The following is a 24,689-nucleotide window of genomic DNA, read 5'->3' on the forward strand; positions in this document are numbered from 1 at the left end:
CTGATAAATCATTTCATCTTAAGCATTCAGCAAGTGAATCGCAATTCCAGTTGGACTCAATAAATCTCTCCTTTCTCCGCCATCTCTCCTTTCTCCGCGCCTTCGGAGCTGCGAGATAAGAGCGGATTTGGGGTCACTGGAGGGGCAACAGCTGCTTTCGGTGACCAAGGCCCCTCGAGAATGCAGGCGATTGTTCTGGCTCTGAAAAGCCGGCTAAACAACTTTCCTCCCACTGCTTTTTTTGCTCTTCAGCTGACAGAAATATGGATGTCGCTAATTGTAATTACATATCAATTATAATTGGCAACCAATCGGGGGTCGTGGGCGCCGCTTTATTAATTAGTCGCAATTGTTGTTATGCGCCACAAGTTTCAGCTCTCTCTTATAAACCGTGGCAGAGCATAAATCTCTTCTATAAATCACAGCACAGCACTTTCTCTCTCAGCCTGCGGTACAGTGCGGCACATGTTGTAAGGCACTCCTTCGACTTCAGGACGCCATACTCATTTCCGGTTTCCGTTACTTTGTGTGCGTGAAATTTTGAATTGGAATTGCGTGTTTGCACAGTTTGCACAGTTTGCACAGTTTGCCGCCCATTGAGTTTTTGCGCATTTGAATTTTATTGAAAACACATTAAGAAGTCCCCAGTAGCGGCGACACTTTCGCCGGAAGTTGCCAATTTCCCCGGCGAGCGCCCCCTTTTGTGGGCGTGACCCGTCGGGGAAATCAAATTGTCTGGTGCAATGGCAAAGGCAATTGTATTTCGCTAACTTCCCCTCGAGCAGGCTAATCAACGTTGGGCAAGAGCCCCAAAAATGCCGCGGAGAGCGAGCAGAGAGAAGAAGCCACCCCAGCAAGTTCGGGCCGATAAGACGGCTGCATTGATTAGATAAGCGGGAGTGGGAGCTTTTTTTACCGTTTGATAGGTGGAAACTTCTAATCGCGCTTAGTCACAGGTTGCCACAGAGCGCGAACGGTCAGAAATGGACGACACCGACTTCTCGCTGTTCGGGCAGAAGAACAAGCACAAGAAGGACAAGGCGGATGCCACCCAGATCGCCAAGACGCCCACCTCGGAGCTGGACCTCAAGAGGATCATCATCTCGCGCCCCACCAACGAGGACACATACGAGAACTGCGCCCGGGCGGGCATTGCGCTCATCCTGAACCACAAGGACGTCAAGGGGCAGAAGCAGCGGGTGGGCACGGAGCGGGATCGCGATGACATGGAGGCCACTCTCCAGGGGTTCGGATTCGATGTACGCACCTTCGACGACCTGACCTTCTCCGAGATCAACGACAAGCTCAAAGAGGGTGAGTTTTCCACAAATTCCAATGCTGTAACAATGGGAAGTAGAGACACAGAATCACCTAAATTACTTTATCTACCAGTTAAATTGGGGTTATGCATTGCTTTATGAGTAGGAAAATATATTTACTCCCTTACAAGTGTTAAACAAAAAGAAAACATTTAATATGCAACTATATAAGTAGTTATTAACTTCTAGCTTCACTGAATCTTGCCCATCGACACTGGCGACATATTTCAAACACATATGTATATCTTATCAGTATCAAAACAAAGTCGCTATTTTTACGAGTGCAACAATTATGAGATAAAGACAGTAATCGGTTTTTTGATCAATCTGAAGACAGCGAAAAACTATTCTTTGTTTTGAGGAACTAACAAATCTAATTCAATTGTCTAATTGTATAATTTGCTTTAAAGAGAAAATAGTTGGAAGCTAGTATCTACTCTACTGAATATGTGACTTTAATTCGTTTCAGTTGCTCGCGAGGATCACAGCCAAAACGACTGCTTTGTGCTGGCGGTGATGTCGCACGGCACTGAAGGAAAGGTCTACGCGAAGGACATGTCGTATCCTGTGGAGCGCCTGTGGAACCCCTTCCTCGGCGACAACTGCAAGACGCTCAAGAACAAGCCCAAGCTCTTCTTCATCCAGGCCTGTCGCGGAGCCAACCTGGAGAAGGCCGTCGAGTTCTCCAGCTTCGCGGTGATGACCAGGGAACTGGCACCGGAACCCGCGGCCGCCGTCCAGCCCATCACCTACGCCATTCCCAGCACGGCGGACATGCTCGTCTTCTACTCCACCTTCGACAGTGAGTGTGCGCCAAAGTGTTTATCGTTTTTAGTTTCACAACTTATTGAAACTTGTCCGTGCTTCGAAAGCTTTGGGCGTCAATCAATTCGGGGTTTTTTTCGCGGTTGAAAGGGATTCAGAAGGATTGTGTTCCTTTCAAGAAATTACTAAAACTCAAATTAACTCGATATTGCGGAAGATACTTGTTCTGTGTTCAAATGCTAGAAATAGTTGGCAAATTAACCCCAATGTATACAAAGCAATCATTTCTTTGCCTCTATAACAATGTCAAGTATTTCCTGATTACATCTTCCCTCCTTCTCCTCCTCCGTTTAGAATTCTTCTCATTCCGGAACGTTGACGACGGCTCCTGGTTCATCCAGAGCCTGTGCCGCGTCCTCGACCAGGCCGCCGCCAACGAAGCCGGGACGCCGGAGGGCGCCGAGCTGCTCCGCCTGCTGACCGCCGTGAACCGCAAGGTGGCCTACGAGTACCAGTCGAATACGAAGAACGAGGCCCTCAACCAGATGAAGGAAATGCCCAACTTTATGTCGACGCTGACCAAAACATTCCAGCTGCGTGTTAAGCCCAAGACCTGAGTTCCGGTCACGGAATTGCAAATCGTATTGTGACTGTGAGTCAGTCGGTGGTGGTGGTGGGTCAGGAGCGAGGGACACCACAACTCTTTCATTTAATCGTAATGTTTGCCATTTGTTAATAGAAATACATATCGATGGCACTTATCTGGAATTGGCTTAGTGCCTTTGGGGCTGCGATAGCGAACTGGCTAGTGGCTGACAAGTAAATAGATTGAGGTCAGTTGCCCGGAAAATGTCGCGATTGCCGCATGTCTGCGGTCTCTGTTTGCTGCTGAGATTTTGGCAGCTTTTGGCCTTGGCCCCATTCCGGCTGGGTGGAACTGGTCAGCGATGGGTGACCTTGATTGCGCTCCTCAGATTGCTCCTACTCACAGCAATGGCCCCCTTGGTGCTGTGGAAAAGTGCCGCCATGTACGAGGCCACTAATGTGCGCCACTCGACGGCCTTTAAGACCATAGCTCTGGCCACCATGACGGGTGATGTCTGCATTGCCCTAGCTCTCTTGGCCAGCCACCTTTTGCATCGCCGGGAGTTGGGCCATTTGGTAAATGACTTGGCCAGATTGCATCGCCGGACTAGGCTGAGCTGGTGGTCCACTTTGTTCCTCTGGCTGAAGCTGCTGCTTTCCCTCTACGATCTCCTGTGCAGCGTGCCGTTCCTCAAAGGAGCAGGTGCTCGTCTGCCCTGGTCCCAACTGGTGGCCTATGGAGTGCAGCTCTACTTTCAGCACGTGGCCAGTGTCTATGGCAACGGAGTTTTCGGCGGAACACTTCTAATGCTGGAGTGCTACGCCCACTTGGAGCGCGAGGAACCCAACCTGGCTAGACTTCTGAAGAAGGAAGCCAGTTGGTGGAGACTCACCCGCAGATTCGTGAAGGTCTTTCAGCTGGGCATATTCCTGCTGGTCTTCGGCAGCTTCGTCAACATCATGGTCAACATCTACGCATTCATGTCCTACTACGTATCGCTGCACGGCGTTCCACTGACCATATCCAACAACTGCCTCGTCCTGGCCATCCAACTATTTGCAGTCATTTTAGCCGCTCATTTCTGCCAGCTGAAGTCGGCCAAATTGAGAACAACCTGTTTGCAACTGCAATATGTGCCCGAAGGATTGACCCAGGAGCAGGTGGGTTTGTCTAATGAAATTCAAGTTGTCTAATTTCGTTGATGTCTTCTCAGGCCATGGCTTCGACTCCATTTCCCTTGCTCTCGCCCACTGGCAATGCCAAGTTTCGAATTTTGGGCGTCTTCATCTTGGACAACTCGTTCTGGCTTTTCTTGGTCTCGTATGCCATGAACTTCATCGTGGTTATCCTGCAGACCAGCTTTGAGCACATAAATCATGGCGAAATCTGACAGCAAAATTTTGGGATCTCACTTTTCAGCTCATCTACAGTTCCTATAGCTTGTGTTACGTAATTTAATACGCTTGTATACCATTATTGCTTGTCGAATAGAAACAAATAATTTGTTTTTCTCATTTTAAAGAGTTTTTTTATTATTTTTATTTATATTATATATATAAATGATTTTTATTAGATTTCTCAGTGTACTTGAGAGTGGCGCCAAAAGGCAACGATGGAACATGCGGCGGTTTCTGGAAGCAACTTTTATTTTGCTAGGTGGCGCTTTTGTAGTTCCAAAAACAGCCAACGCAACGGAAAAGCAGCACTTGACACTAATTTTAAGCGCGCAGTTTGAAATGTGTCTTTTGTCCATATGGATATTAACATTAAATGAATAAATCATTACCTTTTGTAGTTTTGGCAATAACATGAATAAAAGACAAAATAAATCAAAGCGTCGAATTTTGTTTCAAGTTGCGTGTGGATTATTTTGTTGCCAATTTCATACGTTTCAAACAATAAATAAATAAATTAATAATGAATTTAAGTAGAGCAGGTGGTCTTGACTAAGCACTCGGTGTAATCTTGATTTTATCGGACAAAGATTGATGGACACAAACTCCATTCAATACATTTTCGTCGCTTTTGCTTGCGCGATCAGCCGCATTTGTGAATTTTGATATGATATTTGTGAAATGCCTTTGTCACTTGAGTAGCCATTGCGTAAACTGGAAATGAAAGTGGGAGCCAGCAAAGCCCAAAAACTAGTTGAAATAGATTTGCAGACGAAAAACACGACATCGTTTATCTCTGCCACCAAACTGCAGATTATGATGTCTATAATTGATCATTAATTGCCATTGGCTTGGGACGAAAAACAGAAAGTTGCATAACATGTACATATATTGTAAGGCAGCGGCTTAAAAGGCAAAGAAGGAATGTTAAATGCAAATGTTCAATTTAATTTCTTACGTTTGGAAATCCCTTCCACCCAACGATGCATGCCCAATTTGCTGCTCACTGCGCCTCACTGCGAATCCAATGACTGATGTGTAATCTGATATGGCAGGCTAGTTGAACGATTAGCATATCGACATACTGCTTTCATACGCCTGTCTTCCTGCTTTCACTCGCCGACTTCTCGACCAGCCCTCGCTGATTAGCATTGATTCTCCCCTCGAAGAGCTGTGGCCAACCACCAGTGAGCCCAGAAGCCAGGAGCATTCGCACGCGCCAATTTTCCAAGCCGCTGACTCGATCGGTTTGGCTCTTCAAGACGCCAGTGGTACACTGCGAGATATACTATAGTCAGTCTCGAAGGCATTTTCCTTAATCTATTTTAATCTATGGATCGACTTCTCTTAACAGTTATCTATTACTATTTGTAATAAACACTTTATGCACTTCAACGCTTCATAAGTTGGAATTGATTACATATTGTTCACACCTTCTTTTTTGCCAGTGCATGGGCTTGCGTAGGTTGTTGTGGGCCGTCGGTCAGTCGCAGCTGGTGCTTTTGCTCCGACTTCGTCTCCACTCAGGTGTTATGTAAAGCTATTAAACCGCATAATGCAAACGCTGCTCGGTCTTTCAGTCTTTCAGACTTTCAGCCTCTGTATCTTCTTCGGCATTTCTTTGCGGCGGACTCGTTAGCATTTTTCCACTACCCATGGGCTCTCCCTTGGTTCTTTTGTTCTTGGCAGCGGCGCATCAGCTGAAACTTTTAGATATAAGATAGAACCGTTAAGAGGCCTTTATTGCAACTGCAGCGGTTCCCATTCGATTCATATTGGATCCACGGCGGATTATCGCTGTATTGTCTATATTGTCTGATTTTTGACTTGCTCACTCTGGCTTTCCATTGCGGCACCTTGGTCAACAGCAACCATCACCATCACCATCACCATCGCCATCAGGGGGCATCATCAGCATCAAAAGTGCCTAGGGCGCCCGGCCCCAGCGAACTGCATGTTTATGCTTTATGTTAATCACTTTTGTTGTTTATACTTTTACGACTGGCTCTTGAGCTATTGGACCTTCCTTCCTTGTTTCTCGCTTTCTGCCTGTCTTTCATTCATCCACTGGGCCTGGCTTTTGGCTTTTGTCTTTCAGCCAGCACGCAACGCACTGAAGTTACAAATAATAGCACATAGCAGCGCTACCAGCAACGGTTTCTGAGCCAGTCTGCACAGAGCCAAGGATACGCAGACCCAGTGTTCAGTATTCAGTTGTCAGTAGTCAGCAGTATGGAGTAGCATACCCCTGGCCCATTTCACTAGCAGCGCTTTTCCTCAGCCACTTGTCGTGGCTTTTCTCGTTTTCTTGTGTGTGAAAAACTAGTCTCATCGCGCTCGCCTTTCGGCCTGCAGTTGGGAAGATAGCTTCAGTTGGTCGCGAGGTGTTAGCGTTGTCGGTTGCTTCGGTTGCAAGCGCGATGCGAGCGTGTGGATAGGTGGCTAGTGAGACATATCCCAGGAAAAGTTCAAAAGTTCGGTGAAAATTTCGCAAAAGAAGGCCAGTCAGGATATGGCAGTCATGTGTATTTGGGCTATGCCCTTAGCGGTTTGTGGCCTAATCGCAATGGGCCAAGCTGCGAAAACGGGACAAGTGCAAGGCAAGTTACCAGTGGCCAAGAGCCGTTATGGCCTTTTAAAGGCTGCTTAAGTTGGCGGGATGTGTTCATAAATCTCCCGGCTAATGTGTGTGTCTGCAGCTCTCAATCTCTCTGCCCGAGTGCTAATGTGTTGGTCTGCGTAAATCAAGTGCTGGACGCAGTTTGTCGCCTAAGTCTTTCGTTTGCTCGTTTGCTTGTTTGCCCCTTCCCCCCTCGCATGCAACTTGTTTGGCTCGTTTGCAGACCGTTAAATAACCCAAATTTCGAATTTAAATGCTGGTGCGACAGCTTTCCTCAGGCGCTGGCGAATAATGTGCAAGGAAATCGATTTGTTTTTTTTAAGGCTTTCATCTCCATGCGGCAACCTGTCAATTGGTTTATGCAATGGCCGACAGCTGACCCAATTAACCATCTACTCCCGTACTGACCCATATCGGTAACCTGCTCCTGCACCTTCCACTAGCCAGAAACCAAGGTAGTAAAATTCCGACCGCGACCGCCCCACAGTGAACTCAATAACCCGAGTTGGGAACCCAAGTGTCGCTGGTGGAGCAGTGAGTGTGTGGCAATGTTCTAATTAAAACTTAATTTGTTTGTGTTACTTGGAATGACCGCCTGAGCTTAATGTTCTAGACGATGGCTAAACCCGAAGCCAAGTATGAATGGCTAAATTGCTGCTAGTCAACAAGTGCTAAAGCGTTCGGGCCGCATGTGAATGGTGGATTTGAATTACATATAATTTCTGTTTTATGAGAACAATGAGAATGACATTTATGTTGTGGGAAATGAGTTGGAGAACCGTTACGAGCAGTCTTCAATCTTGAAAGTGTTAAGTGCAATCGGAACAGAACTGCATAATTAATAGAATGCGATTTACATTCAACTAGAGTATTGCAAGAGCAAACAGCAAATGGATGCAGAGAAGCAATTTATGACACTATTTTGGAATACATTGTTAATAATTCATTTAATGGATGAAGAAAGGTTTGGTTTTTAAACTTGAATTAATTTCATTTGGGAGCTCAACAAACTTTAATGGCAACATTATAATATATTTAGTTGCCCTGGCGCCTCACAACATTACATTTTCCTATTTATTTCGTATTATTATCTAAGTGGCTCTCAGTGATTATCAATATTTATTGATTTCATAAAACTCACAAATTCAACTGTGATTAACAATTTCTTAGTCAATTGTGCAGTTTCTGCTGCACATATCTACCCATGCGTATGTTTTCATAGCAACCAAAGGGAAACCCTGCAACGCCAACAGTTCACACCGAAGTGAGCCAGAAACTGCAAGTAAATAATAGAAATGGCAGCTCAAACTACAACTGCGGCAATAACAAGAAGCAGCCACAGCGAAATGGAATTAAACCAAGCCACAAATAAAACAATAAGCCAGCCAAGCCAACGACGACAAGAAAAGAGCGACAAAGACGCTGGCAGCAGTAGAAGATACTTGGCGATGGCCAAGATTTCACTGCATCTGCATCTGCACTTGCATCTGAAAGCAACAATAATAATTTCGCGCTGCAGAAGATCTTCCGAAAACTAATGATACAAAAATAAAAAAAAAAAAAACAAGAAAGAAAACGAAGCTCGGAGAAATGTCAGCGAGTCGGACGACGATGTGGTATGGTATGCTATGCTGTCTTCTTGTCACTCGGAACGCATTTGGCTGGGATGCCTTTTGGGCCAAAAGCGAGTCGAGCCGTGGGCAAGCAAAAAATGCTTAATTATGTCATGAGGGTGGGAACCGAGGCAGCAGAAAATAATTTGCAAAGGCTGATTGCAGCCAGGCCATGAGCAACATGGAGCCCTCCATCTGCGATGGGGGAGAATCCGCGACAGGGCGACAGCTGAATGGAAAAGCATGTGGAAAAGTGTTGCAACTGCACATGAAAACCGCGGCTGAATGGGCCACGCGACAAACGTAGAAAGTTTTTGGTTAGCTGGCGCCAGTTCTGCCACGCCCCCTTCAGTGCTTGAGTGCCACAAAAGCCGCCCCTTTGGTCCGCACGTAGCTGTGCGGTGATTTTCCAATTGTGTTTCCCTGGCACTTTTCCGTTTTCGGTTTTCGGTTCTCAGAGCGTGCGAACAAATTTGCATGCCCAAATAAAACACAACAGCGACAATTTGTCAAAGTTTTACTTTTCTTCTACATGCCTCTACCTATACTAGTACGAGTATACCATATATAGTAATCTGTAATCTGGTGCCCCACTTTTCAGCCAACTCCGGCAGCTGTGCGTTTCACACGCTCGACGGCGTCGCCGCGGAAAGCGAAGGTGTGCGCTTCATCCGACTGCGCGAAGACGCCCAGGTGGGCAAGGAGATCCTCCGGCTGCAGGCCTATCCGCGCTCCACGGTCGCCCTCAAAGGCGCCGATCCCAGCGGCGACCACAAGTACTTCAACCTCACGGAGCACAATGCCACCACGCTGGTGGTCAGCCTGGCGCGCTCCCTGGAGCGACTGGTGGACCGGGATGTGCCGCGGAACCTGCTTAAGTTCCGGATCCTCTGCGCCGGCAAGCAGGAGAAACTCGAGGAGGTGGGTGGCTTAAATGGGGTGTATTAACTAGATTAATCTTTCATTGACACAGTGCACCTTTAATGCTTAAGATGCATATTTAGTTAGAGAACTATATGCTAACGCTTGTACCGAACTTGCTGCTTCCAGGGTAGCTATCTGTCCATCACTGTGTACATCGAGGACGTCAACGACAATGCCCCGGAGTTCCTCAACGTGCCCTACGTAGTGGACGTGGATGAGAACACCTCCATTGAGAGCATCATCTTCGAGGGAGTGCAGGCCTTCGATCGCGACAAGCCCAACACACCGAACTCCGAGGTGCACTTCAGCATGTCCACGGTGCCGGAGCAACTTTCGGCCGACGGAAGTCCGTACTTTGCCCTCAAGAGTCCCCATCGGCCACTGCTGATTCTGAAGCGGGAACTAGACTTCGATAATGGCATCAGGCAATTCAAGCTGCCCATATTCGCATGGGATCGCGGCACGCCAGCCAACCAGGCCAACACCACGATCACGATAAACGTGCGGGATGTGGACGATCTGCCGCCGAAATTCACCGAGGGCGTCTATCGCACCAGGATCAACGAGTTCTATCCGATGACGGGGGTGCCCATAAGGATACCCCTATACTTCGCCCCACCCATCATGGCCTTCGATCAGGATTCGCTAAACGCTTCGCTCGTTTACGACATCATTTCCGGTAATGAGCGACAGCTTTTCCGGGTGAACCCCCACAACGGAGTCATGTATCTGCAGAAGGAGATCGACCTAGAGGAGGAGAGTCTGCCGGGCAACACTTTTGTGCTGCAGCTGGAGGCGCGACAAAAGGATAATCCCCTCAAGAAAGCTCTGGCACGGTAAGTAAAACAGTAATATAAGCACAACCAAAACATTTTTATTGACTCATCTTGAATTGTGTCCACAGCATCGAAGTGGAGGTGTTGGATCTGAATGACAACGTTCCCGAGTTCGAGGCTGACTTTTACAATATTTCCATAGTGGAAAACCTACCCACCGGCTTTAGTGTCCTACAGGTCAACGCCGTCGACCGGGATCAGGGCGAAAACTCGGAGTTCCTGTACAACCTGGTTGAGACCAAGGATGCTGCAGGTGCCTTTCGCATAGACTCCCGAACTGGATGGATTACCGTGCGTGACGATCGCCTACTAGACCGCGAACAGCGCAGATCCATTCAGCTGAATGTGGAGGCCCTGGAGCGGAATCCCTCGTACCTGGACGACAAGCATCTGAAGAAACCGGGACCCAGCAAGGTGCAAGTGGAAATCACGCTGCTGGACACGAACGACAACACGCCAAAGTTCGAGCACGGAAATCTGTACGAATTCAAGGTGCCCATCAACGCGCCCACGGGCTACGTGATTGGTCAGGTGGTCGCCCACGATCCGGATGAGGGTCCGAATGGCCATCTGCTATACGAGCTGCAACGACCCAAGGGCAGTGGGTACATCCCATTCCGACTGGACAACAAGAATGGCACCATCTATGTGGGTGGGCCACTTCGAAGGGGACGCATTGCGGTCTTCGTGGAGGCCACTGATCAGCCGACCAATCCCTCGGAGCGGCGCTTCTCCTTGGCGGTGATCACCATCGAAGTGTATGCCACCATTGATGACCAGGCCATTGATTTCGTGGGTGCTCCCTACGAGTTTTGGGTGGGCGCGAACACCCCTTTGGGCACCTCAGTGGGTCAAGTGCGAACCACGCTGATCTACGATGGCGGGGATGAGATAATGTACGATCTGCTGCACACTTACTCGGAAGGGGTTCCATTCGCCATCGAGGAGCGATCCGGCATTATCACTGTCATTCGGGAGCTATCTGATTTTAAGAGGAAAGTCTACCAATTCGAGGCGGTGGCCAATTATGTAAGTTCACCTCATTATCATTAAAATCTGTGATCTCTTTGAGTTTCAACAACGGTTTGTCTGCCGCTTTCAGCTCTTTGCCAACTCCTCCCAGACGCTGGTCATGTCGCGAAGTTCATCTCCACTGACCACAATAGCCTCGCCCGCTGAACTCAGCGACGAAGGTGTACTCATCACCAATCTCACCATCCACATAGTAAGCAGGCCGGAGCAAAAGGTGCCCTTAAGACCTGTCATAGAGTAAGTATTGTCTCCACTTCAATCAAATTTATTACTCGTCCATCATAATAAACAACTTAATATATTTAAATATCTGCATCAATTACAGGGAGATCAACATGAATGTCATCAACTTCCACGTGGAGGAGAACGTGGTGGGCGGCATTATTGGGCAGCTGCTGTACAAGAACGGCATCAATCTGGTCAACAACGAGCTGGGCACTTTCCGGGAAATGCCATCGGAGCCAACGGGTCGCAATCTCACCATGGGCAGCAGGTTCCGCAGCCGAAACAGGAGTCGCAGCTCCAAGTCCAAGCGTCGATTGCCAAGACGTCTGGTGGGCGATGCGAACATAAAGCTTCGCTACATCATCGCCAACCAGCAGGAGGTGGTCAACAAGATCTCCATCACGGAGGATGGCACCCTGCTCACCTTGACCGGACTGGATCGCGAGCAGCAGCCCAGCTACGAGCTGACTGTGATCGTGGAGTACAGCACGGGACTGGTGAGTGGAGCTGGGATCTACCAGGTGAACATCAAGGTGGACGATGTCAACGACAATGCGCCGAAGTTTAATGCTCTCACCTATGTGGGCCTGATCAACGAGAACTGTGCCGTGGGCACCGAGCTGTCCATGAACCATGCCATACTCATCCAGGATGCGGATGAGGGACCCAATGCTGAGTTCAGGGTTCAACTCCAGGGCGACTACAGCGACGAATTCAGCATAGAGTATATAAATGGAACTTCCACGGAAAACTCTACTCATCACAAAATGCCACCCACAACGGGGGCATTCAATATCTTCAACCTCACGGATCAGTGGAACGATGAGTTCAAGTACCAGGAGCTGCACACCACTTTCATGCAGACGAACTTTAAGCTCAGTTCGGGTCCGTATTTCCGCATCTCCTATACGGGAAAGCGGGGCTTGGACCGGGAGAAACAGCAGCTGTACAACCTGAAGATCATAGCCAGCGACACTGGTGGCCTCTCGGGATACGCCCACCTCACTGTCCTGGTGGCAGATGTCAATGACAACGCGCCGATGTTCGAACGCATCTCCGTGTTCAAGGACTCGCGCTTGGAGATCCGTGAGTACACCACCGATATGGAGATCTACTTCGTAGAGAGTGCGAGTGGACTGGCAGCTCCGCAGGCCACGGCAGCCATGATGCTGGCCCCACCTCCATATCACATTCCCGGTTCACCGAGATTCAACATAGACCGCGAGCGATCCGTGGGTGCAGGATTGGGAGTGGTAGCTAGAGCCAAGTCCCGGCGGCGAATGGTTCGCGCCTTGGCCACCAAATGTCCGCTGTTCGCCATTTACGAGGATACACCAGTGGGCACGAAGGTCCTCCAACTGAGCGCCAGTGACGAGGACTTCGGAAAGAATGCCCAGCTGCACTACGAGCTCCAGGGGGAGCAGGTGGAGCGGACACCCGGAATGCCCATGCTGCGGGTTCAGGGCGTGAAGTACTTTGCCATAGACAAGCTCAGCGGAGAGCTATCGGCCAACTATCCATTGTCGGCCAACATCGAGATCATGCTAAATCTAACCGTGACCGATATCGATGGTCTGAGGGACTCCACGTGCCTGCGATTCACTGTGATGGATGTCAACAACCATGCGCCGACGTTCAAGAAGTCTTGGTACAGCTTTGATACCCCGGAAGGGGAGTATAAGGACAGTGTGCTGGGCCAACTGACCGCCATAGACATGGACTTTGGGGAGAATGCAAATGTAACGTATACGCTGAGTGATTCCCACCTGCCGTTTAGCATCAAGCCCGCCTCGGGAGTTCTGAAGATCAGCGGGCAGCTGGATCGGGAGCTGAAGGACAAGTACAGCTTCCAGGTGATAGCCACGGACAATGCGCCTCTGATGCAGCGCATGTCCAGCAGCGTGGACGTGGAAGTGAATGTCCTGGACGTGAACGACAATCGGCCGGAGTTCATTGGCTACGACGACCAGACAAAGGCGGTGAAGTTCATTCCCAGTGTGGCAGATCGCACCTTGATGCTGCCGGTGTACAAGGCCTATCTGGATCGCAGCACTCAGCCGGGCACATTTGTGAGGCAGCTCACGGCCATTGACAAGGATAATGTGGGCAATGGCAACGGCCTGGTCTTGTACTCCATTCGCCATCAGGAAATGCAGGCACCACTCTTCCAAATCGACTCCCGCGATGGCACCATCTCCACCATATCCCGCATAAGTGGCTACAATGACTACGAGCATCTGAATGTGTCCGTGATAGCCTCCGATGTGGGCAGTCCAGCTCTATCCGCCACTGCCGTGGTGATCGTCAACCTCCAGGGGCAGGCAGTTACGGATCCTCCGAAGTCGACTCCCAAGCCAGAACCTCCTGCGAACGTAACCGTATTCCAGCACGCCTACTATGAGGTGAAGCTCACGGAGAACAACGAAGCGCCCATTGAGGTGATGCGCTTGAACCTGAGCGCTGGCCTCAATCCCGAGAACTACCGCTGGTCGCTGTGGCTGGAGGAGGGCTTGGATGAAACGGATGCCCATCCGCCATTCGAGTACGATGCCAAGAACATGCTGTTGTATGCCCTCAAGCCCTTCGACAGGGAGCACATATCCCGCTACCAACTGAGGATTCGAGCGGATCGATTGAGTCGCGAAGCCAGGAACTATGCCCGCGTCTCGTATCCAGTGGTCGATGAGCGAATTGAGGGTCTGTCGCTGAACGAATGTCGCATTCTGGTGCACATTGCGGATGAAAACGACAACGCACCCAAGTTCCGAGGCAACGGTCAACCGATTGTGGCGGTTCTACCGCTGAGTGCCAGCTTTGGACACCCTGTGACACGAGTGGTGGCCAACGATTTGGATGAAGGCCTGAACGCCGAGATACGCTATCGACTGCTAAACGAGCCCTCTCGACTTTTCGGCATCGATGAGCTATCGGGTAACATTCGCCTGCTCGGCGACCTTTCCCGCACCGAACGCATCTACGGATTCGATGTGAAGGCCACGGATCGCATGGGTGCGGATGACGGCAGGAGTGGCATCGTCAACGTATTCGTCTACATCATCGATGAGGCCAAGCAGGTGCGTCTGGTGGTGGCCGGAATGCCCGTCGAGGTGGAGCGTCGCATTGAGGGACTCATGGAGGCGCTGAGCGACGCCATTGGCAAGGATGTTCGCGTCCGACTATTGGAGCCATATTCTGGGGGGCTGGAGCCTGCGTAAGTACTCATTGTAGTCCCAATTTCTTAATGTACAGTCCCAATAATAATCATTTATTATAGCGTGCCAGTATAAAATCACTATTTAGACCATTAAAACATTCATTGCATTTTAAAATTGAAGTCTGTATGAGAGCAGCACTTTAAATGACAATGTATCTAGACAGTCAGTCAGAGATTAATGGCTCGATAACTTGCCAATAATCTACTCATGCTTTCTAAGCAATTATTTTGAGTGTCTGACAAAGATTCAAGTTATAGGTATTCGGCTACATAGCCTCATACACAAGATTAATGCAGTTTCTGACCGCATTGCATAACATAATTGGCCATTAGTAGCAGTGTCATCATCTAACAGGTTCTCTGCCCTCTCCACTTGCAGCACCAATGCCTACATCTACGCCGTCGATCCGCACACGAATTCCATTATGGAAATGGAGCAACTGCAGGAGTAAGTTTTCCTCCATTTCCCCCGCCACATCCACTCCTGGCTGCAGCGAAAATCGATTGTCCCAGAACTGTCATGCGAATTAATGGCCTTGAATTGCTACTTTCAGCGCCCTGGCTGGCCTCCAACTGGACGCACTGCAGCTGCAGCAGCAGAAGCTCGACGGCGGCAAGCCCATGCCCCGCATCCTCGAGCTGGCCGAGTTCGGTCAGTTGGCCCGGCCCACGCACGCCTCCGCGTCCAGTTTCATGGGAGGATTGGAGTTTGTGACGCTGGTTCTGCTGGCGCTGATCAGCCTGGGTGCACTGATAGCCGCCTGCTGCTACGTGTGCATGCGCCAAAAACGGTATGAATGAGGTGCACGAGTGTCATGCAAGTGCAAGTGCAACTGCAACTGCAACCGAAAGACTGCTTACTGGGCGCTCTAATGTAGCTCATAGATGCATTTCATGTTAGCCATAGTGTTAGCTTAAGCTAAAGGCCCGACAATAAATCTTAAGTCAATTGCAAGTTGTTGCTGCTGTTGGTGTATTTGTTGCTGCTGCTGCTGCTGCTAATGGCCATGATCGTGGCCAAGTCGCTTGATGCATCTGAGCCCCTGCATAAACCGGCTGGCTTTGGGCCTTTCCTGTCCGATTAAATTATAACGGTAAAAGGCAACAAACACAACATCAAATGCAACAATGCAGCAATAGCAACACGAGGCAATTAGACGACGATCTTGTGACATCGCTGCAACTGCGTCCCAAATGGGAAAGCCAATCAAATGGGATGCCATCTCCTCAGTCAGCTCAGCTCATCCTGCACAGAGAAAAATACATGATTTGTTTGATGGAATACTTTGGGTTACATTGAAAAAAACTACGATCAGGTTTAAGATCTACAATTTTAGCAATAAGTTTACATTAAGTTTAACATTAAAACAAATAGCTTCTATGAGCCACAAAAAACTACTACCACTTTTTCCCATGTCCCAATTGCAGACGTCTCTGGTCTCAGCGCGACTTCTCCGCCTCCGATGCCGGTCTCACCTACACCATCGCCGGCATCGGATCCCCTCGTGGTCAGAAACAGCGCCGCCAGCGGCAGCAGCGGCACACACAGCGCTGCAGCAAGGGCAGCACCGGCAGCCAACGACCCACCAGTGCCTTCATGCCCGAGTCCGTCTGCTCCTCCGCCCAGACGCAGTCGACGGCCACCGCCACGGAGAAACTGGAGCAGCAGCTGCACCACCACCACCAGCAGCAGGCGATGGCCACGCAGCAGCAGCACCACCAGTACCTGAACGAGTGAGTGACCGCCTAGTCCAGTTAAACGTGTTTCCCATCCATTCTGGACACTAATTGCCATCATCCCCGAACAGACAACAGCGACAGCAGCAGCGCGAGTACATAGACGTTCCTCTTCCCAAATCCATTGCCAAGGCAGCGGCGGCGACCAGTGGGGCCGATGGAGCTGTGGGCATCGGGAGCACTCCGTTCGTGCTCAAGTACAATGCCTGTCAGCCCGTCAACAATCTGTAAGTCTATATAATATATATAAATAAGTTGGGTTTTGAATTTGTTCTATCAATCAATCATCCCAACAGAAACAATTATGAAACCTCGCTGTTCTCACTCCACTCAACGGGCCAGGACTCCGGGGTGGAGTTCCTGAGCAGCCGCGAGCTGTACGAGACCTCGCCGGACTCCTTCCAGCACGGAGGCTCCAAGCGCGGCAGCAACACGGAGGTTCTGTGTCCCAGACATGCGAAGGCGCACTTGGAGCTGCGCCAACCGCATCCAAATACGGACAGCAGGTGAGTGCCAGAGTAACCTTCATCTGGGATTCTCTTAGAAATTTGTAATTGGCTGTAATGCCAACAGTGACACCTACGAGGACTCGCTGAAGACGGATGAGCCACTGGTGGCTCACAACTGTCGCAGTGCCAACTGCGAGCACCGCCAGCATCAGCAGCACCCCAACCACCATCCCCACTACCAGAACACGCGGTTCGAGAAGCGCTCCTGCGTGCGCCACTCCTTCTCCGGGGTCAAGGACGACCTCATGCAGCAGTCGCCGCAGATCTCGCTGCGCCCCCGGGGCCACGCCCTCCGCAACTCGATGAACGACCTGGAGCAGAGGTTGCACAACCTGGAGCAGTCCTTTCGCCGCCCGCTCGAATTTAGCAAATCGAATTCATTGTTTTAGTTCATTTTTTAACTAGACAAAACGCAGTGCAATTTTTAGTTTAGTCCACCTAGAATAGATTATAGATGTTAAGAAACAAGTGCAATAAATTTGAGAGACTAATTAAAATGTTGTACTTTAAAAAAGGGAAATCAAATCGAAAATGTAACTTCATTTATTTGAACTACGCGCTTTAGTTTAGTATTTCCATTTTTAGTATTTAGTATTTGAAGAAGTGTGGCCAGCTGAGAGCTTTCTAGTATTTGGTTTTATAGTTTTGGCATTCGAAGAGAAAAACATACTGCAGCAGAGAAGCCCGCCAAATTCAAAGCTGGAGGAGGAAAATTCATACAAGTGTGGAATCTGGAATTGGATGAGCGGCGAGGGGCTAGCGAGCATGTACTGGACATTCCGCTCCAACCAGGAACTCCTGGGATTGTCTGCGCCAAGTCGATGTTGTGGAGGAGCTGCTGACCAAACTGGAAGAGCAATTATGATCTTATATCTGTAAGGATTTTGTAAGTCGAACGTGTAAAAACGTCCATTAAAACACGTTTTTTTGCAACAAAATACATGGCTGTTCAATTACAAAATATTAAATTGCCACTCGAATTACGCGTTTGATTTGTAATTAAAATTAGAATTGTTCGTTTTCTTTAATGGACATAAGTGTGGATTTAAGTGTAGACTACTTATTGGAGTTTCTATGTGGTAAGAACAATGAAAAAATTAAAGAAATTCTGCTTGAATGATCAACATCTTTCCAAATGCGATAACTAAGGTTCTGTCTCTTAGTCGACTCACTCGAACGTGCTTAAATAAATGTAAGTGAATGATTATCAAAATCATGTTATCAAAACCTTAATCCTAGAACCATATGAAGGAATGCGATCCATGTTGTCGGTAAGTTGAAGTCGAAACCAACGTAAAATTATACACTTGGTGCGTCCAAAATATTCTGCAGGTTTGGAATCGTAATGAGACGAGTATCGGGTTCAGGGCCAACCTTAACGCCACAAAAGAATCGAGTCTTATGTACGAGATAGTGCTGCAGAGCTGCAAAATTCTTTGATTTGTCGAAACCTGCAATGAGGTGATTATTAATAAGGCTGGGTGGAAATTGAACGGGATAACGTACCATCTATATAGCACTTCGTGGCATAGGCGACATCTAACAAATCCTGGGCCATCGGTTTCAGATGTTCCACGGGCACAAGTTCAGAGTTTCCAAAATCACAGTACAGAATTTTGGCCATATTGTCATTGACCTCCTGGCAGACTCCGCGATACCAGCTTTTGTCCTCGCTGAAGAGCGCCAAGCACAGTTCACCAACGCTGCAATTGGCGTAAAGTGCATAAAAATAATACAAATACATAATACAAATATAATAACCAATTTACCTTGGCACGTAACCCGGAACGGCATTGTGATCACACGCTCCCTGTTGAGCAACCAAGTTGAGCATGTTCCTGAATTCATCGGCCACCTTTCCATCCTTGAAGTAGGCGGCGGTAATGTATCCAGTCTGCGGCATTCCGTCAGCGTTCAGAAGGATTAGGTTGACCTTGTCGCCCAAAGGAGCTAGATTCTTGGGCAAAGCGTTGAAAAAGAAGCGTTCAATGGGCTTTTGATAGGACACAATTTGGGAAGCAGACTTTTCAGTCGGTTCGACAGGAACAGGTGACTGCGGTGGAGAGGGCGGCAGTGGAGGTAGATCTTTGGCCGCCTCCAGCACAAGTGGGGACGGCACCTCCTGTTTTTCCGGAGAGACAACTGGCGATGGACTTGGAGTAAGAGCAACCTTTGGTGGAACAACTTCCGGCTTATCTTGTACCGGTGTAAACATAAGAGGCAACATTCGGAGCACCAAGGAGCACGGGGAGCTGGAGCTGGACAGAAGATCCACGGTCGATGTAGTAGCATCTACCATTCCCAGGCTTAGCATTTCTCCTTGGGCGCAGACTTTGTTTAGCAGTTGAATGGCCCCATTGTTGACTGGCACTGCTGCATCCGGAATATTGCAGATATCCTTTAACTGCACACACATTAGACACACTGGCAAATTCTCCAGAAAGCGACAAGACTTGCGTATCGCCGCCAACTCCACCTTTTGGGTGGCACCAGTATCAACGTTCTTCACATCAAATATTCCGTTTGCACTACTCAATATCTGTAAAAAAAAAAAAGGAGTTCTTAGATTTCCAAGAATAGCTTCAACATATATATCCACGAACCTCGCCCCGGAAGTGGCCCATCTTTTTGGAGACAACCAGCACGATGCACCCAACAGACACGTCACTAGAATCGTGGATTGGCGCGCACTTGTACTCCAGACGATTGAAAATTTCCGCATACTGCTTGGCATTTGGGGAGCTTATGTATACCTCCTTAAAGCTGACGACGTGGGTAATGAACACAATGGAGTCTTGCGCGAAGGGTTCACGCCAGTATTTGTGGCCTAAATCTGAAATCTGACCCAAGAAGGAGCTTAGTCGGGCCACACAAATCTGCTTGCCCTTTGAATTCAGGGCGGCATTTGCCGCGCGTAACTTTTCCTTGGGCGGCGGGTTATCGAGTTTAAACTTGACCGTCAGATCTGAACCTTGAGTCTCAAGCTCCTCAGGCACGGAGTCTTTCAGCTGAACGGCTAACACTCGAATGGGCAGACCAAGCAGTTCGCTGGGAATACGACTTAACTCGGTGGTTATAGACACTCGACCCTCGTCCATTTCGTAAACCAAGAACATAGGCGTCGGCTTTACTATATGATCCAATAGGAAGGCTCGCCGATAACCATCTTTGGTGCGGGCCGTCACAAAAAAGGTGCACTTCTCGTCGGGGAAAGGCCCCGTAAACGGCTGTCCTGGCTTGCCGGCTAGGCTGTCGTTCAAGTCTGTGTTGACATGGTCCATCACCTTAATCTGCAGGAGGGCCACCTGCGGCTCCTTGTGCGCTGGATTTGCCTTAAACACGCGGATCACCTTCACCTCGGGATTCAGCTGCAGCATCTCCAAGGGCAAACTTAGTGGTATTGTCATTTTGGGCTTTAGGTGGGCGTGATAAACGCCGTCGCGGGTTTTGGTTCCCAGCAGGCGGAGTGTCAAATTCTTATTGACCTGAACTCCAGTGTTTGTGGGCAATTTGACCCGGAATGCGAATGCCTTGTATTCGGACATCTTGGGCACAACAGTGTAAATATCCAGAAACGGTGTACCCACTATCGGACCGTAGTCAATCATCCGGACATCAGCCTCTTGGTTCTGACGGCAGACCGTCAAGACATGACCGCGGTGGATCTTCTTGTCCACACTGATGGCCACCAGGGTGTCCTCTTGTACGTTCTGCATACGAATCAGCTTCTGGCTCTGCATGCAGCGCTGCATGTTGTCCGTCAAACGCTCCATGCCCTCCACACTGGCCATGTGCACCACCCAGATGGGTCCGTCGTTCTCCATGAAGGTCACGCGGCACTCGAAGAACTCCTCGCCCGACGGCAGCAAGTGATCGCGCCAGTTCTGGGAGAGATTCTTCGGCACAGCAGCAGTGGGCTCCTTAAAGGAAACTGGCTCTTTATTGGCAATGCGAGTTGTAGCGAGCTGTAGAGACTCTGTCTCTTGGGAGACAGCCGTCTTTACGCTCTGGATTGGATGCAACGACTGTTGAAGAGGCCTGTAGGCCACCAGGGGTCTGTAAGGGAATTTGTATAAGTATTTGAATAAGTAAATATCCTAACCTTTCGCAATTCTATTCCAATGATTTACTGATCCAACTTACGGCATAATGATGCAGACGTGCTTGTGCCTCTGCCAGTCCAAACTCTGGCACTTAACCTGGCAGTACGGTTCTCCACACCGCTGGCACATCAATCCGGCCGGAATACCGCAGACGACGCATGCCGTTTCCTCGGATTTTTCCATTTCCCTGAATTTCAGAAAAAGTCCAGAAAAGACAGCGCACTACGCAATAATGTATGAATGGGAGAATGGCTCGTAAAAGGAAACGAGGCAAAATGGCGGCTAACGGAACTTACAACAAGAGATGTAGTACAATGCGAAAACGTAGGCTATACGAGCACTTTCTATGTTTTCGGTTTGAAAAATAAGGAATCCTTTTGTTTTCAAGTGCGTGCTTCACAAAGCCACGTTAAATTAACTTAACGCGCCTAAATTCCAAGCCTGCTGGGCACGCGCTTTAGCATAGCGAACGAAATTGTGAAGAGAGGGAAGACTGATATCGATAGCTGCCTGTGTTTTACAGCACTGATGGAAGTCAAGTTTCAGCGAGATTTCCAGCACTTTAAACAATTTCAAAGTTTGCTTTCTAGGAATAGAAGAATTCATTTAAAAATTAACCTTAAATGAACCCAAATTCTATTTGGAGTAGGAATTTTACTGCGTATGCCACGTTTCTTGCCAAGATACAACGAATCCAAAAACTCCAGTAATCGCGTCTTCCATATTTATTACTTCGGTAATATAAGATGCTTTCATCGTCCTGATGCGGACGGTGTAAATAGGCGTGTTCGGCCTTCACTTTGAATTTGTTCAGCTTATTATAATTGTATATTTATGTAGATATATGGCCTTCATATAAGTTCTACCAAAGACAAATAACAACAGCCATTTGTGCACCAATTTGTGCTTTTAAAGACTGCAATACATCAAATGAAAAACAAGTTTGACTTTTTTAAATTTCAAATAAATAATTTATTTTTTCTATATATATAATAACATTTTTGCTACTTAAGAATGGGGTATTTACGTAATACTATTCTTTTCCTATGGAATATTCGATCCAAATATTCTGATCAGTCTCAAAAACTTAAAACCAACTTAGAATTAACCCATTGATGAACAAAAACAAGTCTCTTTGGCCTTAGTCGACCTCCTCGACCGTGGGTCCAGAGTAGCCTCCAAATCCTCCTGACTGCTGGCCGCAGTTTGCTCCCGGACCACCAGCTCCCACGCCCGCTCCCTGCTGATGCATCTTGGTCATGAGGGGGGAGCAGTGGCGGGTGAGCTCCTGCAGCTTGTGGTCGAACTCCTCCTTCTCGGCCGTGGTGTTGCTGTCCAGCCACCGGATAGTGTCGTTGCACTTGTCCAGCACAGAGTTCTTGTCGGCCTCGTCCAGTTTGCCAGCGGGTGCCTGCTCCACGGCCTGCTTCACATTGAAGACGTAGCTCTCCAGGGCATTTCGAGAGGTTATGCACTGGCGCTGCTTCTCGTCCTCGTCGGCGTACTTCTCTGCCTCGTTCACCATGCGGTCAATCTCGGCCTGCGAGAGGCGTCCCTTGTCGTTCTTAATCGTGATGTTCTTGGCCTTGCCCGTGCTCATCTCCTTCGCACTGACGTTCAGGATTCCATTCGCGTCCATGTCGAAGGTGACTTCTATCTGGGGCACACCCCTTGGTGCGGGTGGAATGCCGGACAAATCGAAGGTTCCCAATGCATTGTTGTCCTTCGTCATCGCACGTTCGCCCTCATACACCTGGATGGAGACTCCGGGCTGATTGTCCGAGTACGTGGAGAACGTTTTGGTCTGCTTGCACGGAATGCGGCAGTTGCGCTCGATCAGTTTGGTCATAACACCTCCAGCGGTCTCTATTCCCAATGAGAGTGGGGCCACGTCCACCAGCAGCACGTCCTGGATCTTGCCGCTCTGGTCTCCGCTGAGGATAGCGGCCTGCACAGCGGCTCCATATGCCACAGCCTCGTCTGGGTTGATGGATAGGTTGAGGTTCTTGCCGTGGAAGAACTGCTGCAGCAGACTCTGCACCTTGGGAATACGCGTTGATCCACCGACCAGCACGATGTCATGAATCTGACCCTTATCCATCTTGGCATCGGTAAGGGCCTTCTCTACAGGCTGCAGGGTGTTGCGGAAGAGATCCGCGCACAGCTCCTCGAACCTGGCGCGACTCACTTTAGTATAGAAGTCCTGTCCCTCAAACAATGCGTCGATCTCGATGGTGGCCTCCGTGCTGGAGGAGAGCGTGCGCTTTGCCCGTTCAGCTGCTGTTCTGAGGCGTCGTAGGGCGCGAGGGTTGGAGCGCAGATCCTTCTTGTACTTGCGCTTGAACTCCTCCGCCAGGAGGGTGACTAGCCGGTTGTCAAAGTCCTCGCCGCCCAAGTGGGTGTCTCCGGCGGTAGAGCGCACTTCGAACAGTGATCCTTCGTCGATGGTCAGGATGGACACATCGAAGGTGCCGCCGCCCAAGTCGAAGATAAGCACATTGCGCTCACCCTTAAGGTTCTTGTCCAGTCCGTAGGCCAGTGCCGCTGCCGTGGGCTCGTTGATGATGCGGAGCACATTCAGGCCGGCAATGTGACCGGCGTCCTTGGTAGCCTGGCGCTGGGAGTCGTTAAAGTAGGCTGGAACTGTGATGACTGCATCTGTAATGCTCTCGCCTAGATACGCCTCCGCCGTCTCTTTCATCTTGGCCAGCACCATTGAGCTGATCTCCTCGGGGGCAAATCTCTTCGACTCGCCCTTATACTCAACCCCGATCTTGGGCTTTCCGCCATCGCTTACCACCTTGAAAGGCCAGTGCTTCATGTCCTCTGCGATCTTGGGGTCGTCGTATTTACGGCCGATGAGTCGCTTGGCGTCGAACACCGTGTTCCTGGGATTCATGGCCACCTGGTTCTTGGCCGGATCGCCGATGAGGCGTTCCGAATCTGTGAAAGCCACGTAGGACGGCGTTGTGCGGTTGCCCTGGTCGTTGGCGATGATCTCCACCTTGCCATGTTGGTATACACCCACGCAGGAGTAGGTGGTGCCCAGATCGATTCCAATAGCAGGCATTGTGTGTGAGTTCTTCTTTCTCGGTAACGAATTTTTTAAGGTATTCTGCGTGCTCTTCTTGTCTTCAATAATAACTTCTTGGCTGAGTTCAGTAGTTGTTAACTTGTTTGCTTATTACTGTTACTAGATTCACTTTAACTTGCACTTTACTGCAGATTGTTTTGCTTGTTCAGCTGCGCTTGTTTGTTTGCTTAGCTTTCGCTTAGCGATGTTTTCAGTTTGCTTGTTTGAATTGAATTGACGCTAAGAGAACCAAGCGGCCCTATTTATACTCCGGAGCTCTTTTCGCGAACATTCGAGGCGTGCTCTCTCGAAGCAACGAGAATAGTACGCTGTTTAGTATGTGCCAGAATGAGATGGCATTGGTTTCAGGGAGTGAGAGCCGCACAATTAAGAGAGAAATAACGGAAAAGAAATTTCTCGAGTTTTCTTTCTGCCAAACAAAAGACCTACCACAATAACTAGATTGTTTTTCAGATTCTGGAAAGTTCGCGGTACTTTAAAAAAGCTTTATATAAAAGGCAGCGTAAAAAAATTTGTTTAAAGATAATCGGAGCTATGGGCTTATGGGTGCGGGTATAATATGTGCCATTCATATTATAAATATATTATTAATAAAGGAGTTAAAAATAATAAAAATAAAATCATTTTAACATTATATAATTCCATAAGCTTTTGGGATGCGGGTGGGGTGCGTGGCAAAAAGTTTTTTTTTGCCAATCTAAAGAAATTTACAAAACTA

General features: G+C 48.9%; 5 protein-coding genes across 7 annotated transcripts; 3 read left to right on the top strand and 2 right to left on the bottom strand.

The window, feature by feature from the left end:
- Positions 1–955: 955 nt before the first annotated feature.
- On the top strand, positions 956–2,845 carry LOC120453655 (caspase-3). The gene is made up of 3 exons (XM_039638449.1): positions 956–1,314; positions 1,789–2,121; positions 2,439–2,845. Exons 1-3 carry the CDS (start codon positions 984–986, stop codon positions 2,699–2,701), a joined length of 927 nt encoding a protein of 308 aa, XP_039494383.1. The 5' UTR covers positions 956–983; the 3' UTR covers positions 2,702–2,845.
- An 88-nt stretch (positions 2,846–2,933) lies between these two features.
- Positions 2,934–4,101, top strand: LOC120453654 (putative gustatory receptor 89a). The gene is made up of 2 exons (XM_039638448.2): positions 2,934–3,830; positions 3,884–4,101. Exons 1-2 carry the CDS (start codon positions 2,934–2,936, stop codon positions 4,058–4,060), a joined length of 1,074 nt encoding a protein of 357 aa, XP_039494382.1. The 3' UTR covers positions 4,061–4,101.
- A 2,195-nt stretch (positions 4,102–6,296) lies between these two features.
- LOC120454111 (cadherin-89D) lies at positions 6,297–17,184 on the top strand. The gene is made up of 13 exons (XM_039639140.1): positions 6,297–6,301; positions 6,540–6,664; positions 8,899–9,218; positions 9,348–10,057; positions 10,126–11,086; positions 11,160–11,326; positions 11,415–14,525; positions 14,908–14,976; positions 15,083–15,319; positions 15,957–16,262; positions 16,337–16,492; positions 16,562–16,771; positions 16,839–17,184. The coding sequence occupies exons 1-13, from the start codon at positions 6,297–6,299 to the stop codon at positions 17,161–17,163; spliced, it is 6,702 nt and encodes a 2,233-aa protein (XP_039495074.1). The 3' UTR covers positions 17,164–17,184.
- A 582-nt stretch (positions 17,185–17,766) lies between these two features.
- On the bottom strand, positions 17,767–21,377 carry LOC120452673. 3 transcript variants are annotated; one of them, XM_039637017.2, is made up of 6 exons: positions 21,174–21,377; positions 20,918–21,064; positions 19,378–20,830; positions 18,544–19,313; positions 18,281–18,477; positions 17,767–18,225 (listed from the first exon to the last, which is right to left on the bottom strand). In XM_039637017.2, the coding sequence occupies exons 2-6, from the start codon at positions 21,058–21,060 to the stop codon at positions 18,074–18,076; spliced, it is 2,715 nt and encodes a 904-aa protein (XP_039492951.1). In that variant the 5' UTR covers positions 21,061–21,064; positions 21,174–21,377; the 3' UTR covers positions 17,767–18,073. The 3 variants fall into 3 exon arrangements, with proteins under 3 accessions (XP_039492951.1, XP_039492950.1, XP_039492949.1); XM_039637016.2 differs by having other exon boundaries at positions 20,918–21,082; XM_039637015.1 differs by having other exon boundaries at positions 20,918–21,099.
- Positions 21,378–21,825: 448 nt separating this feature from the next.
- Positions 21,826–24,197, bottom strand: LOC120451683 (major heat shock 70 kDa protein Ab). The gene has a single exon (XM_039635566.2). It carries the CDS (start codon positions 23,945–23,947, stop codon positions 22,019–22,021), a length of 1,929 nt encoding a protein of 642 aa, XP_039491500.1. The 5' UTR covers positions 23,948–24,197; the 3' UTR covers positions 21,826–22,018.
- Positions 24,198–24,689: the final 492 nt, after the last annotated feature.

This window comes from Drosophila santomea, chromosome 3R (assembly GCF_016746245.2).
Source record: "Drosophila santomea strain STO CAGO 1482 chromosome 3R, Prin_Dsan_1.1, whole genome shotgun sequence".
Classification (NCBI taxonomy): domain Eukaryota; kingdom Metazoa; phylum Arthropoda; class Insecta; order Diptera; family Drosophilidae; genus Drosophila; species Drosophila santomea.